General features: G+C 38.2%; 1 protein-coding gene across 1 annotated transcript in view; it reads left to right on the top strand.

Annotated features, from left to right (window-relative positions):
• g6pd (glucose-6-phosphate dehydrogenase) overlaps nucleotides 1-17,595 on the top strand; it is a 97,266-nt gene that overhangs the window by 61,104 nt on the left and 18,567 nt on the right. Inside the window, exons 6-10 of the mRNA XM_039774084.1 lie at nucleotides 10,904-11,062; nucleotides 11,179-11,304; nucleotides 11,615-11,708; nucleotides 16,187-16,373; nucleotides 16,784-17,019. Of these exons, the coding sequence (XP_039630018.1) occupies nucleotides 10,904-11,062; nucleotides 11,179-11,304; nucleotides 11,615-11,708; nucleotides 16,187-16,373; nucleotides 16,784-17,019 (802 nt within the window). The remainder of the gene's footprint in view (nucleotides 1-10,903; nucleotides 11,063-11,178; nucleotides 11,305-11,614; nucleotides 11,709-16,186; nucleotides 16,374-16,783; nucleotides 17,020-17,595) is intronic.

The raw sequence follows: 17,595 nt of genomic DNA, 5'->3' as shown, positions 1-17,595 counted from the left end.
TCTTCGCAGAGTTTTCACTGTCTAATGGACTGCTACACAGCAACATAGCACTGCTTGGCACCATAAAGTAGAATGGGACTTTAGTATGCAAGCAATTCGCCATGCTAGTGTTTAGATCGGACAGTGTCATGCTGACGTTGTATGTGCCCAAAAAGAAGCAGCCTTTGAAATCAGTCTGTAACAGCGGGTGTAAAGTTTTGCTACCTGTAAAAGATATCACTGAAGGGGTGTAAACAGACAGACAAACGCTGGTGTATCATGATTGCTTGGTATGTTGTAGTCACTTGAATTTTTTGTTATTCAGTTTCATTCTTGAGTAAAAGCACACTTGTTTCATTATACCTTTTGTGAAAGTGTTGATTTTATATTCTAGTAACTACTTGAATGAGATTGAATCTGTCTCTGCCTCTCTTGTGCGTGCACACATGATCTTGCCTGTGATTTGGGGACACGACAAAAAAACATAAATTCTGGTGTTAAATCTGCAAACTACATTGGAAATTGTTTGCTGATAAAGACCGCTCAACAACTAATTTGTTTTACCATCTACAAAGTGAAATTGATCTAGTATAGAGTCCCGTGGGGTCGGGCAAAAAAAAACCTGTTAGAATGAATTCATTTGTTCAAATTACGTAATAATTCATTCGATTGGATTATTTTTATTTAAGTAAGAAGCATAGGCCTATTGTGCGCAGTTTATTCCTCAAGCCGTCTTGGTTGGGGGTCTTTAACTGTTTCCGTTAGTCTCAGCAGTAAGCTACAATTAATATCTTATTATCAGAACAAAACTAGATCAAAAAGACTTTTACAAACAACATTTTAATGGATGCAAAATATTGTCTAATTATTGTTATTGTCAAAGTCCCAGAAAAGAGAGAGAATTTTTTGCCAATATCGCACACCCCTATGTGGTGAAGTCTTCCACAAAACAAATGCGGTGCACTTCTAGTTAACTGTACTTCTCCTCACCACAAGATATTTTCTTCTGTTTTATTATTTGCGACTTGGCCATATGATGATGGCCTATCTCTTAGTTTGTGCTCTGAGTAGGCTTGGATAATTCCTGCAATCCTAAAATGAATTAAGCAGCTTTGGGAGTGCTATCATATATGGTGTTATTTAGAATGTTTTATGATGTGTTAATGTTTGCTATCAAAATGCATTTGCCGGAATGCATTGGAAGCAGTGTAAATAACAATTAATCAATTCTTGCATTCGGCTTAGTAATGATATGAAAGTTTATTGTTAAATGGTCAGGAAAGACTACATCACTCAGTAAATTAGATACAATTCATTTATTTTGTGCCTTTTAACATGGGCACCATCATTAAGCACATAAGTATACATTCATTATACAAAAATACTTAAGATGAGTATTACTTGACTTTACCTCAAAGACTTTGAGAAACAGAATGAAATGCATTTTTGTCAAGCTATAGACAATATGATGCATTGTGGAGAGAGAGATGTTGAGGAAGAGGAGATGAACAACTGAGTATCAGAGTGACCGCGTATGTTGAGAGAGTTTGAGTATTTTGAGAAAATCTAAAGCTGGGAATTGCATGAAAGTTGGAATGTTGAAGTATGCTACATGTAGGAAAGTGGACAGTAAGAATATATAAGAGGACACCAAGGGTGATTGTCCTAGTAAATGTACAGAAATCTGTTTTTGTGTGTGGCTGAAATCTAGGTGGATTCAATAGTTGAAATGAAAATGATGAATGAGCACTTTGCAAAGACCTCCGGTCGTTGAAGTGGCTCTCAGGAAACAAACATGCCACATGCTTGCAAATCCATTCTTTTTTTGCCAGCCATATTGCGTGGCTGTGCCACCGCTTAACAGTGCGGAGGAGTCAAAACTCAAAAATGTGGCAGAGGAAGCTTGCACTTGAAATTCAATTGTCATGTATAATTTTCTGTTGCACTTGGACTGTGTGACTTATGTTTACAATGAAAATAATAAGTTGGCCCGTGCATTGTACTTCAATGTGACCTGATTCTGCTGCGGTTCTTTTCCTAACTGCAGCGCAGCTTGCCCATGCATCTTTTCTTTTACTGTCAGCTAGGGTGTATGCCTTGGTCACCACTTATTGTGAGAAGGTGTCCCACTTTTTCTTAATTACCTACAAACCCTCTTGTCTGTGTAAAAGTAGTGCAGGAACAAACTATGTTGCTGTACCCTCTGAAACTTTATTTGGACAATATTACACTACAGGATGTGGTATGTTGCTATCATAATGGTGAGAAAAACGCAATTAACATACTGTAGGAAGACAGATGGACCGTTATGACCCTTAAAAGTGTACAGTAGGTCTTTCCTTTAGAGAAATTGCAAAGAAAGTCAAGGTACTAGTGAGTACAGTTTTTTACACAATCAAATGTAAGTTGAAAACTGGAAGAAACACTGACATGAACAGCTCTTGCAGACTCAAAGCCACAGCAGAATCAGAAGACAAATTTTTGAGAGTCAATAGCTTTATGCAATAAATACCCTTTTAGGTAATTCACTGGACTAGAACCACTTCAATTTCATAAAAACTGGAACAATGGGAGTGTTCTAAAAATTTTCACCAGTATTATATTCAGGGCTCTATATCTTGAGAAGGGCATAATATTAGACAGAATCACTTTTAGATTTGATGTGTGTTGAAACCCATTCATATCTAATATACTATATGAGAAGATCTTCTCCTGAAATAACATATTCAAAACTTAAAACAATTCGAACTTGTCCCTTAGTTTCTCCCTTTTTACTCCAAAAAAGGTCATGTCTATTTAGTTTAAGCAGAATTATTGCTAATTAAGCGTAGTTGGTTAGGGAATTATGCACTTGAAGGGGAGTTTTGATTTATTTTTTCTTACTGGTGCCCTTAACCTACAATTGCTTTGTCCTGGGTATGATGTTAAACTGCATCCAGCCCTGTAAGCCGGTCCTCCAACTTGCAGGGAAAATTCTGGGGTTGGTGGCAGGATTGACAATGCATCTACTGTACTGTTCCAGTGTGGTGCTGAGGTGTCGCATGTTGCACGGCTGCACTTGGGTCCCATTCAAGGTGGTTTATTATGTGGTGGGTGGGGCAATGCGCTGTAATCCACATAAGCTCCCAGCTACTGTTGTTGTTGTGTGCTACAGAACATGCTTTACACAGCTGCAACAACGAACATGGAGTTATGAATTAGGCTGAGTAAAGTATTGAGCCTACCTGTATAATATAACATCTTGCTAAGCACAGTTATAAAATATATTACTCCAGAAAATATTTTCTTAAAAGAAAAAAAAAAACTGTTGGTCTACTTAAAAATACATACGCACAAAAACACAAAAGAAAATATGTCCTCCCTTAGAATAACACCATGTTTTAAGAATATAACAATTTTGAGGCAACATGGTACAGAATTTGAATAAATGTTGAAATACTATGTAATATTAAGTTAAGAATAGGCATGTGCATGCATTGTACAAATTTAAGTATAATAAATGCTTTATTTAAACCTGGTACTGTATACTGTAATTGTTAACATCCTACTTGGAGGTAGCTTCTCACCTTTGGTAATACAGGATAAAAAATGAAGTTGTAATTGTTTTTCCCTAGAATTAGTCACAAGCATTTTATAAAACTTGACATTGGCAAAAACAGATTAAGTGTAGCCTGTAGGTCGTTCATTACCTCATTTTGTCAAAAACAATGTAAGCAAGACCAGTTGAACTTAAAGCACACAAAGTGCAGTCTAACATGACATGAAACTAACTTCATAGTGATTTGTTGTAATTAATAAATATAGGGAGCATGTCAATGAAAATGCTTGTGAGACACTTTTTGCAGCAAGGTTATTTTTAGTTCTGTCAAAAATTGTTATACTGTTTCAATCTATTATTTTATTTTGTCTAGTTTCAATTTAAATCTGTGCATTTTTGACCATTTTGTATAGTTTTTATTTTTTCTGACAAACTTTAGTTTTTATCTTTTATCTTATTTTATCCTTTTTGTTTGCTGCAAGCAGGTAATTTACACAATCTCTGACATTCCGTAAATTTCAATAAATGTTGATGCCAGTGCACATTGTCTTCTTGTTAGACCAATGGCTTTCTGCACAAGCAAAGTTTTTTTTTTTACTCCTAGCATGTTAAATCCTTCACCCTTTTATTGAGTTGAGAATTAACTTTTAATTGAGTTCCATATATTTGACTACCATGTCTTGCTTATATGCTTACTCTTATTACTGACAGAATCATTCTTGCAGTACTCCTATACAGTACTATCCCATTTATAACCAATTATTCACTTTATGTCAATGTAAACAAAACACAAAATACTGTATGTTTTGTGTATGGTGCTGGTAAGGCTGCATAGCTATATTGTGCCTAGCCATTAAGTTAAAAAAGAGCAAACGTCTGCAGTAGTGTTCTCTCTAAGGAGCAGTTACACTACTGTCAGAATTACATATCCATGCAATATAATTCTTTATTCATATGTAATAATCTGAAATTTTTATAAATTACTTGAAATGTATTTATTAAAGTTGTTTGTATATTTAAACTATTCAAACATAAGAAATATGACAGATTCATTACTATCGGTTGAACCATTTTGTTGTGAAAATGTGTTTTTTGATTTGTGCATGCCGATTGCAACCCTGTTTCTATATGAAACATTCAAAAGGCCAAAAACTGTAGATTTCAATGTGTATAAACAATACTATGCATGCAAAATTTTCTAAACTTCAACTTGATCATTTTCAAATGTTTTTTTTTTTCTTTTTTTTTGCCAGAACCCCCATTCATCCACACTTCCTGACATAATTTTTGAAGCACCTTAAAGCCAGGATTTTAACTTGGATCATTTTTATTATACATGCAAATTGACATTTTTGGAGTAATGTGAAATATTTGAGTTTTCTCCCCATAGAATCTTCCAACCTAGATGAAATTTTTTAAAAACCCATATAGTCAATATTTCAGATTGGAACAAAAGCAACCTTTTGTAAAAATTGGTTTAGTTGTTTTTGTGTGAGTGTCAAACAGATAGACAATATGCTATACATCCGGACGAAATGAGATTTTTACTGAGGTAAACCAATTAAATTACATCAAATGAAGCCAATAATTAAAAAAAAAAGACGGAAGAGAGTTTTCTGATTTTTATTTATGTTTTCCATCCCATGAGTCATTATGGAATCCGCCTAAACTACCAAACTCTAACCTGACGGCATCATGCACGTGGCAGAAATAAAACCAGGCACAAAGTTTATTTCTCAAATTAAATTGTGCAAGATCTCTGGCCAGTTGTCCTTTAAATATGACATATCTGAAGTATCTTATGGAGAGTTCAAATCTGTGTTGCAATTGTCAACTGCTTGCACAGGCAGACTTCAAGTTTCAGGTTGAGCTTGTCACTCGCTTGTGTTTCAGTAACTTGCACTGGGGACTTGTTTTTCTGTCAGAAGCAGCTATTAAAATAATCTCTACCAAGGTGAATTTGAAAGAGTAATGTACACGTGACCATAATGACCCCATAAATTAATTAGTATTTGAAGATGCACAGAATGTTTTTCTGTTTTAAGACAGAAAATGTGAAACATTCATCAGCGGTTTGAAATGTTTGAAATTTCAGCAGGTTGCACAATGTCTTCTATTTGAGATATCTCTATGACAGTTTCATTTTCTCTACAAATTTCTTGAAGGTTAAGTGTACTTAATTTCAATCAAATTGGTTCACAAGAGACAGTGTTTTATGCATATGGACAGACAAAAATAGTTTTGTATTTTATGCAAAATACTTAGTAACATAAATAAAAATCCTACAAACATTAATTTCCAATCATTCTAATTAACAGCTGCTCAAAACAGCTGTTTAAAGCTGATCCTCTGGCTGGGACATTGGGTATCTCTGGGCATAGTTCCCGAGGCTGACCCTCCAATTAGCTGTGAACCACCCAATCTCGCTGAGATTGCACAGGTGATGAACCAGCTGAGGGTAGGGAAGGCAGCAGGGATCTGTGGTATCCAGTGTGAACTTCTCCAGGCTGGTGGTAAGGTTGTTCTCCTGGCATTGCAAGCAATCTTTGCTTCCATTTGGGTGATTGGCGTCATTCCAACTGACTGGAAAATGGGACTTGTTGTCCCTATTTCAAAAGGGAACTGTGATCATCAGGATTGTGGCAACTACAAGGAGATAACACTGCTGTCTTTGCCGCGTAATGTCCTTGCTAGTGTCATCCTCAATAGGATCCATGATCACTTGCTCACCTACCAGTGACAGGAGAAGTCTGGTTTTACAGCTAAGAAGTCTATCATCAACTGCATCCTGGCACAGAGGGCTCCCATGGAGAACAAACACAAATATCAGCAGAGTTTCTTTGCAGCTTTTGTGGATTTTCGTAAAGGGTTCAGCTCCGTTGATTGTGCTGCCCTGTGGGACATCCTGAGACTTCACAGGATCCCCTCAAGTTTGCTGGATATCATGGCTGGCTTGTACACTGCTACTGCGAGTTCTGTGTAGAGTGGATGCAGAACCTCTGTGTTTTTCCCCAATTGATTCTTGGGTTTGTCAGGGGTGTGTTCTTGCTCTTACTCTGTTCAATGCTTGCATCGACTGGTTGCTAGGTAAGGTCATGGGGTACAGCGGTTGCGGAGCATCTGTTGATGAAGAAAGATTCACTGATCTTTGCTGATGATGCTGTGATCTTCGTGGAGTCAATGGAGGCTCTGATCAGGGCTTCCAAGAGACTGAGTGAGGAGTGTCTGGGCTTGCGAGTGTCCTGGATAAAAACCAAGATCCAGGCCTTTAATGACCTCTTAAGCTCAGCCATCAGCAGTGTGTCTGTCTGTAGAAAGAGTGTTGACCTTCTTGTGCTTTAAAGGTGCTTTAATGAAGTAATGAAACTATTATGGCAAGTACTTTTTCTCATGGATAATAGAAGTGTTTTTTAAGTTTGTTCCTTAAAAATAAATATTTAAAAACTGTATTGCATGTTCACTTTGGTCCACTTTCTCTAATATTACATTTTGTGTAAAGGTCTGAGGCAATTCATTGTGTAAAATATGCTAAAACAGGATATTAGGAAGGGGTCAATACTTTTTCACATCACACTTGTGGAGTCTTGATCATAGATGAATCATTTAACTATATATGAATTAACAGGGGTACATCTGTTTTTGAGTCTGCTGATATGGCATTGAATTCTACAATATCGCCTTCTAGATGGGTTGTGTGAGAATCATAAATGTCCTCGTAAGAATGGGAAGATGGATGTATTAACAGACTAGTCTGTTGTGACCACCCTCTGCATGTCCTTCCAGTCTGCCAGAAAGCCATTGCTATAACAGATTATGATGGTGCTTAGTTAGTGTGCTTACCACTGTTCCTGAGAAAGGTATCAATAAGTGAAGGCACAATTCAGCTATTTTAGCACAAGTGATGGCATTGAATGAACCCTGAAATATCCTCAATGATTTGGGCCTCAAGGAATTTAAAGCTAGTCATTATTTCCATTACAATTCCTTTTATAAGCATATGACCACATCTGAGTCTATTAAAGTCCATAAATCAGCTTAAAGAACAGATTGCAGTGTGATCTGATAAGAATTTGTTCTTCTTTTTTCATTGCTGACAATGTGATCAACTTATTTTGTATTGTAAGCAAATGTGGAGATAAGATGTTATGTTTTGCTTGGCAACACAGTCATGCGTAAGCAGGTAAAACATCACAAGGCAGAACAGTCAACACTGGGGGTGGTCTGGTTTTGAAACTGTGACTGGTAGATGTGAATTTCCCAAGAAATAAGATCTACCAGTCAGGAACTCCTGTATCCAGTTACACAATGAGTGTTGTTCAGTTCAAGGACTTTAAGCTTTGTTATCAGCTTCAGGGAGAATGGTTTTAAATTCTGAGGTGAAGTAGATAAATGGATTTTTTGCACAACTGTGTTTTTTGCCATGGTGGACTAGGGTTGCATGGGCTACTGTGAGAACATATGTCTGCCTTACAAAGTATGTAAATTGATGCAAGTTCAATGTATCAGATATACTTCATTTGTGCCATGACAAATTGGTTGAAGCACATCCTAGTAATTGGGGTGGCCACCACTGTCCAGTATTCATTCAGATATGTGTCCTAACGCAAAAGGGGACTGTAGCCTAAGCTCGAGACATGATGAAGATACCTACTAACAAATCAGTAGGTGATCCAGGTTGTGGCAGTGGATGTCATGGACAATTTATGTGAGAACTTCATTATCTTTCGAGGTGGTGTAGAGTTGACTGTTTTTGTGTTTGTTTTTATCCAGCAACACACAAAGCTGTTAAGGTCATCTGGCAAGGAAAGCATTAGTGTTACTATATACTTTTGCTGCAGACCATTAAATGATTATAAATTAAAACTTAACAGTAACAATTTGTACAGTGCTTACTTCGGTACAGTTTCCTGCTTTGTTCTGGAGGGGCAATGACTGCACAACTTGTGTGTGTGTGTGTGTGTGTGTTTTTTTTTTTTTTATTCCATTTGCTTGTTATTACCATCATCATGGTTAAGCATTAATTTATTATTCTCTTTAATAAAACCCTTGTGTGCGTCCAGTGTCCGTGTGTTTGTGTCTTTTGGTGAAGTGCGCATACGCGGGGCCACACACACACACACACACACACACACACAGGCGTGCGTGAGTCACACACACACGCTCACACACACAGAAGCACACGCACGCACACATGTGTGTCTTCTGGAGAAGTGCGCATGCGCGGGGCCACACAGCACGTGTTCAGTCTCTTCCTGTGCAGAGAGAGAGAGAGACAGACAAACAGGCAGACACATAGGCGAGAGACAGACACACACACAAACACAGAGGCGTGCGCTTAAGAGACACACAAAAAGGCACGTAAGAGAGAGACACACAGACACAGGCACACGCGTGCATTGTTGCAATGTTACTTTTCTTGGTTGTTTATTAAATTACAGATTTTTCAAATGTTCATTTTTTCCCCTGTGCTTAAAACTCATTAAAAAAAAGAGTTTTTAGCGCGGGTCATAAGGCTATAGCAAATTCTTGCAGTGTTAGTTTTCTCTGTTGTTCAAGGTTTTCTTAGTGTTAGTCAATGTTTTTACATTTAGTTTACTATTACGCTGTGCTTTCTATGGTATAATTAACTATATTTGCGTAAAAACTAAAAAAAAAATATATATTTACATACAGTTCATACGGTCTGGAACGGATTATGGTCGTGAACCGAGGTTCCACTGTATTACTGTCAGACAAAACTACAGGCATTACACGGAAATTCAAACCAGTATTACTGAGAGAGAAAATTTAAAGGCACACAATACAGTGACACATATTGCAGCCACATACAAGGTCCCTTGCCATTTAATATAGACTGTTCATACAAATGTTTATGCACTACTGTTCTAGCTCCCGTTATTTTAACGGGCTTAATGTCTAGTTGTTTATAAAAAGTCTATGCACAGTAATGACAGTACACACAGCCATTGATTTATTTTTATTTCTTGATGTGCATCTGCAATTTTCACTTTTTCTAAAGCAGCCTATATATTTTAATCATTAGATTACCCTTAATTAATTGCACATTAATAATCGATCTGAAATTCTTTGCAAAGGTTTCTGTGCAACACAGAAGTTAGTTCCCTCAGAACAGTTCTTCTGCTAAAAGTTACTCTTTGTTTCTGACGAGTTAAAGTGAAGAAGTGGGAGAAAATATTTACACTGAAGAACATTTCATAGGTGGCATTCAGCACCTCTCAAATGTTGCTCTTCCAGGCACCCCTTACAGGCAAAATGATTGGAAAAAATAATAAAAAGTAACTTCATAAAGATGATCTAAGTTTATATAGGATGTTAGTGTTGCTCAGTTTTCATAACCATTGATTAGTACTCTTTTAGATGCACAAGGTGACAGTTTAAGAGTTACAAGTTTCTAGCCCCAGTATAAATATCTGACAAAGGGTGAAAATGCAGATATGCCCCAAATTAAACTAGCAAGTGCTTTTAGCACACTAGTCTATTGTATTTAGCTTGCCTGTTTACTGAAACATTACTGCTTATGAGTGCATTGAAGTAAAATAATGGCGGCAACTGACGAATGCATACAGGAAGCTGTTTATCTCTTCTGTCTAAAGAAATATTGTGACTTTTGTCCAAATGGTGGTGTTGCCTTGTCATGTGCTATACTTTCAGTATGCCTCCCAATCAGGTGTTTATGCATTGTGCAAGTGCTATTGTGGGATACCATCTCTTTTTTTTGAACAACCATTTTCTCAGACTTTGAAGTGAAATACTCCCTCATAGAGGAAAAATATGATGGAACTTTTTTCCACAGTATGTAGTGCAGCTGCAAAGAATGAAGTGAAAGAGTTCTTAACATGTTGGCATGCATGCAGTGTGAGGAAGGAGCAGAGAAAAACTAGTTGATTAAGAAAATACAATTCGATTGAAACTTTAAACTAATTAGTCAGCTACATCAATTAATCGTGACAGCTCTACTGTTACTTTCTAAATGATAATCCATCAGTCTCTCAGTTCAAACCTGGCTTGTCCAGGGTGTCAGGGTCATTAAGTACCAAAGTCTTTCCTGGAAACACTGGTCACAAGGCAGGAATTAACACTGGACAGAGTACCAGTCCAACACAGGGTTCAACTTCTACATCCACCCTTACACTAGACAAATTTAGTTATCAGTTAAATTTAAAATGAGGGAGGAAACCCTGAGAAGGAGAAAAATGAATGCTGACATGGATAGAAGGTGATATGATTCAAACCCATTGTTCTGTAGTCCAAAATGGAAAGAATCATAGACATCTGGTGAAGACTGCTTTTGAATATGTGATATATTCATTTGCCAATGTTACCATTGTTGGCCTGTTGTAATTCACTGATTCATTTTATTTTTAGGGGCTGGAGTCGTATAATTGTTGAAAAGCCATTTGGGAAGGACCTAGAAAGCTCTAACAAACTATCCAATCACTTGTCTTCACTTTTTAAAGAGGATCAGATCTACCGAATTGATCATTATCTTGGCAAGGAAATGGTACAGAATCTCATGGTTCTCAGGTGAGCTGTGCTGTTTGTTAACAATACTATGTAATGCTCAAGATAATGAACTATAGCAAATTTAAAATAGTTTAAAGTCCAGTTTCTCTTCTTAGATCAAATGTTGTTCCTTCCAGGTTTGGAAACCGCATTTTTGGCCCCATTTGGAACCGGGAAAGTATTGCCTGTGTGGTATTGACCTTTAAAGAACCATTTGGCACAGAGGGCAGAGGAGGCTACTTTGATGAATTTGGCATTATCAGGTTAGATTTTAAGATTTAATCTAGCTACTGCAATTCTAATTATATTTGAAAATTTGAGTCATTAATGTTGTAAAAATGCAAAAAGCCCACACGTAAGTTAATGTTGCACTTCAATGTGCTGTTATTTCCCTTGACTTTTTGGCTTATGGGAGTATTTAGTGTTATTACAGGTACTAATTTATTTTTCTTAAAGTATTCTTTGTAATACAGCTAGGTTTCTGTTTGTTGGGTAAAGATGCACTTTTTCATTCTCACTCTGATCAGATTGTGTATCTTTCTTATAATCCTCTTCCTGTTTTCTTCTATTCAGAGATGTAATGCAGAATCACTTGCTTCAGATGCTTGCTTTGGTTGCTATGGAGAAGCCAGCTTCCACAAGTTCCGATGATGTCAGAGACGAGAAGGTAATACAAGAACTTTTTGTCCTCTGTGAAAGTATACACTGTAAATTCCCAGTAAAACTGTTAATCTAATACAATAAACGCATACATTTTGTTTGCATCTGTAACAGCTGGTGTACATTTATAGTACTTGTAAAAGCTACCTTTTTTTCCCCCCACTTTTATTCTCTCAGTCTTGATCACGATACATACCACACCCCCACTAAGGGACCTGATGCTGTTAGTTTTTATCTGAAACTAGGAATAACTTGAGTGATGGTGAGATACGAAGAAGGCAGATTCACCAGCGTTTGTATGTCAGTTTTTATCTATCAAGATTAGAGAGAGAATGTCCAGTTCCATTGCCTCAAAACACCACTCACATCTACAGTTATTCCCAGTTTCAGATAAAAAATAACTGCGTCAGATCTGGGGCGGGGAGAATGGGGGGTGTGTTGTATAGTGATCGTGACTGAGAGAATAAAAGTGGAAAAAATGCAAACTTTTACAAGTACTATAAATTTACACTGGCTGGCTGTTACAGACAGAAATCAAACGTATGTTTTTATTGTATAATATTAACAATAGGAGCAGCTCACTACTCAAAACAGTAAATTTGCAAGGGGAGCCAGTTTTGAACTCACGACCTCCAGATTATAAATCCACGGATCTTACCGCTATACCACGGAAGCTGTCGTATTATTCTTGCACCTTTTGTGAAAGTGTTTACTTGATATTTGACCATCAGCCCTTCACTCATTATATAGTTCATGTCTACATTTGTTATTTATTACTAAAACATAAACTAGCCAACCTGCTGCGTACCATACGCCGCATAATCAGGCTGGTTTTTTAATGATTTTTAAGCACAGGGAGAAAATTAACATTTGAAAAATTGGTAATGTAATAAATCAGCAAGAAAAGCAACATTGTAACAATGCACGTAACGAACCAACATACAATCGTCCCTGACTGAAAACTGGCAGATCGCCATCGCGCCTTCTCCTGCCAGACAGAGGGATGGGGGTGCATGGCGCTCAGTCGCGGAGTGTGGAACGGGAGGAGAGGAAAAGGACATCCATTCAGCTCCCTCCGTCATGCTAGTCTGCTGATTTCTCGTTCAGTATGCACTGCCCGCTCATGTGCCCACCTCCAACTCGTCACTTGAGTCGTTGTCGTCTTTACACAGTCCAGATGCACTTGTGACTCACGTAGACTTTTCATTGCTCTGTGCAGTTTTGGCTGCTTTTCTATATATAATCCACCAAGACACCCGACCACGGTAGTAGCGAGGTGGGAAGGGGGTGTGTAAAAAGGGTAGGGATGTAACCAGTGAGAACGTATGAGTCGCACTTAGTGGGAATTCCACGGTTTGCAGCCCAAATGGGGTTCAACGGCTTACCCACACCTCTCTGCGCCGGGTAGACACACGGTCAATGGAAAGACACGGTTGTCTAAAACAGGTTGGTGTGAGAATACAACAGTAAGTGAATGAAAAGACGGAACTCGGGAGAAAGCAAAATACAACACAATAGTGAACCCGCGGCATAACCAACGGCGCATAATTATTTATTGATGGTTGAACACTTCTGGAAAGACACATTGTCTAAAAAGGGGGGGTTTGAGGGTACAACAGAAAGTGAATGAAAAGATGGAATTCTGTAGTCCATGAGTGAAGAAGACGCATGTTTGTCGCGGATGTGAATTGCTGTATGTAGTGTGTAAAACAGTTTGCTATGGTGCACGAGGTTGTGCGTCGTAACCGAAAACTCGGTTTTTAAAGACTGCTTACTTCATTGTGTTTTGTAAAGGATTGTTTTAAGGATCCCATGGGATACCCCTCACACACCATTTTACACGCTGCATATGGCGAGAAACATGCCTCTATGAACAGTCAAGGTGGCTCGAGGTACATGAGGCCTCTACGACAGACGAATATAAATGACGCTGTTCTTTCTGTGTCGTCGCATCCGAATTGGTGGGCGTGTCTCTGCGAGTTGTCGTCATATCCAATGGTCTTGGAGTTGGTGGTCGTGGCTCCTCCCTGTGTGCGCCATAGGTGTCTTACTTGTAGGCGACTTAGTGAATCCACGCCACTTCCGGCCTGTTTTCCATGGGTGTCTTGCCTTAGTGAATTATACGTATATAGATGTTTCTGTTTTAACGATGTGTTTACACAGATTGTTGTAGACACAAAACACATCAAATTATTTCCCCTGACAATTCTGGGTAGCTCACTCCCAGATAATCAATCCAGGTAGGAACTGGGAGAACTTCTTGCCCGTTCTGAGGTGGATGGTATAGCAGGCTGCTTGCTGCTTGGGCTTATCGACACATTTAAAAGACAAAAGACCCTGACGGAGAACATTTAAGGTGTGCTGGATTTAAGAGTTTTTTCGTTGGCTCTGATAATTCTAGTGTTAAGTGTACATAATAGCAGCATTTATACGGTCATGTTGTTGTGTATTTTTGCTTTCCCTGTTTGTTAATGTTTAAATTATTGTTAATATGTGATTAATTGTGCATATGTATAACATTTAATGTATGTTGTATTAATCGACAAGGGCCCTATCAGAGTGACACAACACATGAGTAATTTTTCATACAAATCTTCTGGTGAGAGAAAGCAGCACACTAACATCAGGCAGTGATATGTGCAAGCCATTGTGAGAACACAGAAACTGTTAGGTGGTGGTAAGCTTTGTAAACGTACTAGGATGCTAGAGGGTAGAAAATCCAATATGTAAAATATGAACCAACCCTCTTAATATGAAAATTATATTCTACAACACAAAATACACCACACTAAAGTAAACTACTGTTACAGCTGTTTAAAATATACTAAGTTAATGCAAGGTGTATATATTTCCACTTTATCCACTGATGGATTTTTGTTTGTATATATATGATTTTTTTTTTTTTTTTTTATATATATATATATGTATAGTTTTCCAGAATGCTTCATTTATATTTAATTGTTCTTATCACCCAAATGTTTAGGCCTACACATTTGTTAGTGATTTTCTGCTTTTTATAAGTGGTAGTGTGTTCAGGTCAGGTCAGGTTGGGAAGCATGCACTGGTACAGAATGTTGTTGCACCCACCACACAACCCAACAGCTTGGGATCCTGGTTGGCAACCCCGCAGACAGACAGTCAATGGTAGACTTCTTAGGCATAAAACCAGACTGCTACGGTCATTGGTAGTTGAGCAAATGATCACGGATCCTATTGAGGATGACCCCAGCAAGGACCTTACAGAGTACCGAGAGCAGTGTTATCCCCTGTAGTTGCCACAATACAGGCGATCACCCTTCCCTTTCCAGATAGGGATGACAAGTCCCGTTTTCCAGGCAGTTGAGATGACCCCCATCTCCCAAATGGAAGCAAAGATTGCTGGCAGTGCCATGAGGGCAGCCTTACCATCAACCTGGACAAGTTCACACCAGATACCACAGATCCCTGCAGCCTTCCCTACCCTGAGCTGGTTAACCACCTGTGCAATCTCAGTGAGATTGGGTGGTTCACAGCTAATTGGAGGATCAGCCTGAAGAACCGTGGACCTAGAGATATCCAGTGTCCTACCTGGAGGATCAGCTTTAAACAGCTGTTCAAAGTAGCCAGCTCAGCAGGTCACAACTGCAGTGTCATCTGTAAGGACTGTTCCATCAGCTGTCCTGATTGGGACTGTCCGAGGAACAGATTCGGATGTGCGAAATACTTCGATTCCTCTGTAACCAGGACCTGCGAGTCTAGAACATACAGTGCATCTGGAAAGTATTCACAGCGCATCACTTTTTCCACATTTTGTTATGTTACAGCCTTATTCCAAAATGGATTAAATTAATTTTTTTCCTCAGAATTCTACACACAACACCCCATAAGGACAACATGAAAAAAGTTTACTTGAGGTTTTTGCAAATTTATTAAAAATAAAAAAATTGAGAAAGCACATGTACATGTACTTTGTCGATGCACCTTTGGCAGCAATTACAGCCTCAAGTCTTTTTGAATATGATGCCACAAGCTTGGCACACCTATCCTTGTAACATAGCAAAATGTGGAAAAAGTGATGCGCTGTGAATACTTTCTTAATGCACTGTAGTTGGTGTGTCACTTGTTCACAGCTTCCTCTAACAAATGCCTCCTTATCTGCCCTTGTAGCCCTCATAGCCGTCCTTCTCGGTTCCTGGTACAGACTGGAGTTGCCATCAAGCCATGTGCTGAGACTCCTTTAGATGATATCCAGAGTGCCCTGCAAGATGAATTACCTTTCTGGGAACAGTGGTAACACCAACACAACCCTCGGCAACCTTCAGGCTCATTTCACAGAAGGTCTTCCTTATTAAATTAGGATCAGCAGTCGCACCCAAGTCCATAAGTTCCTTTTTGAAGTTTAATGTCATACCCAGGGCAGATAGTGTGTTCTAATATATTTTTTTTTAGTTTGTTCATCACAAGTGTATGTTAATTGGTTTTTGTATTTTTTTTTGTCTCATATAGGTAAAGGTTTTGAAATGCATTAAGGAGGTGAGCGCAAAATATGTTGTTTTGGGTCAGTATGTTGGCAATCCTGATGGTGAAGGAGAAGCTAAAAAAGGGTACCTTGATGACCCAACTGTGCCTAAGGACTCTCACACAGCCACCTTTGCTACTGCGGTACTGTATGTGCAGAATGAGCGCTGGGATGGTGAGTTGACAGCAAAAATTCTTTATCCGCACATATGTGCTTATGGATATAAATGAATGATTAGCCACATTTAGTTTGTGTTGCTTTTATTTGTCATAATTTAGTACTGCTATATTTGTGAGAGGCAGCGGTGTGTCTTTGTTGCTCATGAAGCATAACTGCACACTGAGGCAATATAGTTACTTCTGAAAAGATTAGTGTATTTTATGTGTCTTTTCATTTTAGTTAATTTTAAAGTCTATTAAAATTAAACAAAGTAAAAGTTGCTATCATTTTTTTCTAATACAAAACAATTTTGGGTAGGTGAAAATCTTTAGTGCTCATTAAGTATAATTGCACACTGAAGAAATGTGGTAATTCATAAAATTAAAAAGTTAACTGTATGTTATTTCTTTATATTTGGGGTTTAGGTGTGCCTTTTGTGCTACGTTGTGGTAAAGCACTTAATGAAAGAAAAGCTGAAGTTCGTCTGCAGTTTTCTGATGTTCCAGGAGATATTTTTGACCGACACTGTAAGCGCAATGAGCTAGTAATAAGGGTTCAACCTAACGAGGCTGTCTATGCCAAAATGATGACTAAGAAGCCAGGGATGTTCTTCAATCCTGAGGAGTCAGAGCTTGACCTTACTTATGGAAGCCGGTACAAGGTGGGAAACCCTTCTAGATCTAAATAGAAAGGCACATACCATGTTGTTTTAAGTTTTGACAACATGCACATAGTATACATCCTCATACATACCTTAAATGGTTTTTCTTTTTGTTGTGAAGAGCTAAATGAAAGTTTAATGTACTCTTCAATTTTCAACTCTTTGAAGCCTTTGGATTATTTATATAGGGATGGGCAAAAGGAAGTTTACAGATATTTGCAATGACTAAGACTTGCAGGTAAATGATTATTACAGCAGCTTTATTAACTTAAAACTAGAATTACCAGAGGCTACGAAAAAACTTGTAGATACTGCCCAACATAAATCCCATCGCACCTCCCCATCAGCGTCTTTTGTCCTGTAAATGTGCCGATAAAGACAAGCAGCCTGGTATCCATCCCCCCCACCGCTGCAGAACATGCACAATGTTCTCCCAGCTCATGCCTTGATTGATTATCTGGGAGTGAAGTGCTGGAGTTTTAGAGTGGAAATAATAGATCGTTATTTGGAACACATGCATTTGTGTACCTGTTGCAATGTGCACACTTTTCCCTGTGGTTCCTATTACATTGAAAG

This window comes from Polypterus senegalus, chromosome 13, assembly GCF_016835505.1.
Source record: "Polypterus senegalus isolate Bchr_013 chromosome 13, ASM1683550v1, whole genome shotgun sequence".
Lineage (NCBI taxonomy): Eukaryota > Metazoa > Chordata > Cladistia > Polypteriformes > Polypteridae > Polypterus > Polypterus senegalus.
This window is presented reverse-complemented; position numbering and strand designations above follow the sequence as displayed.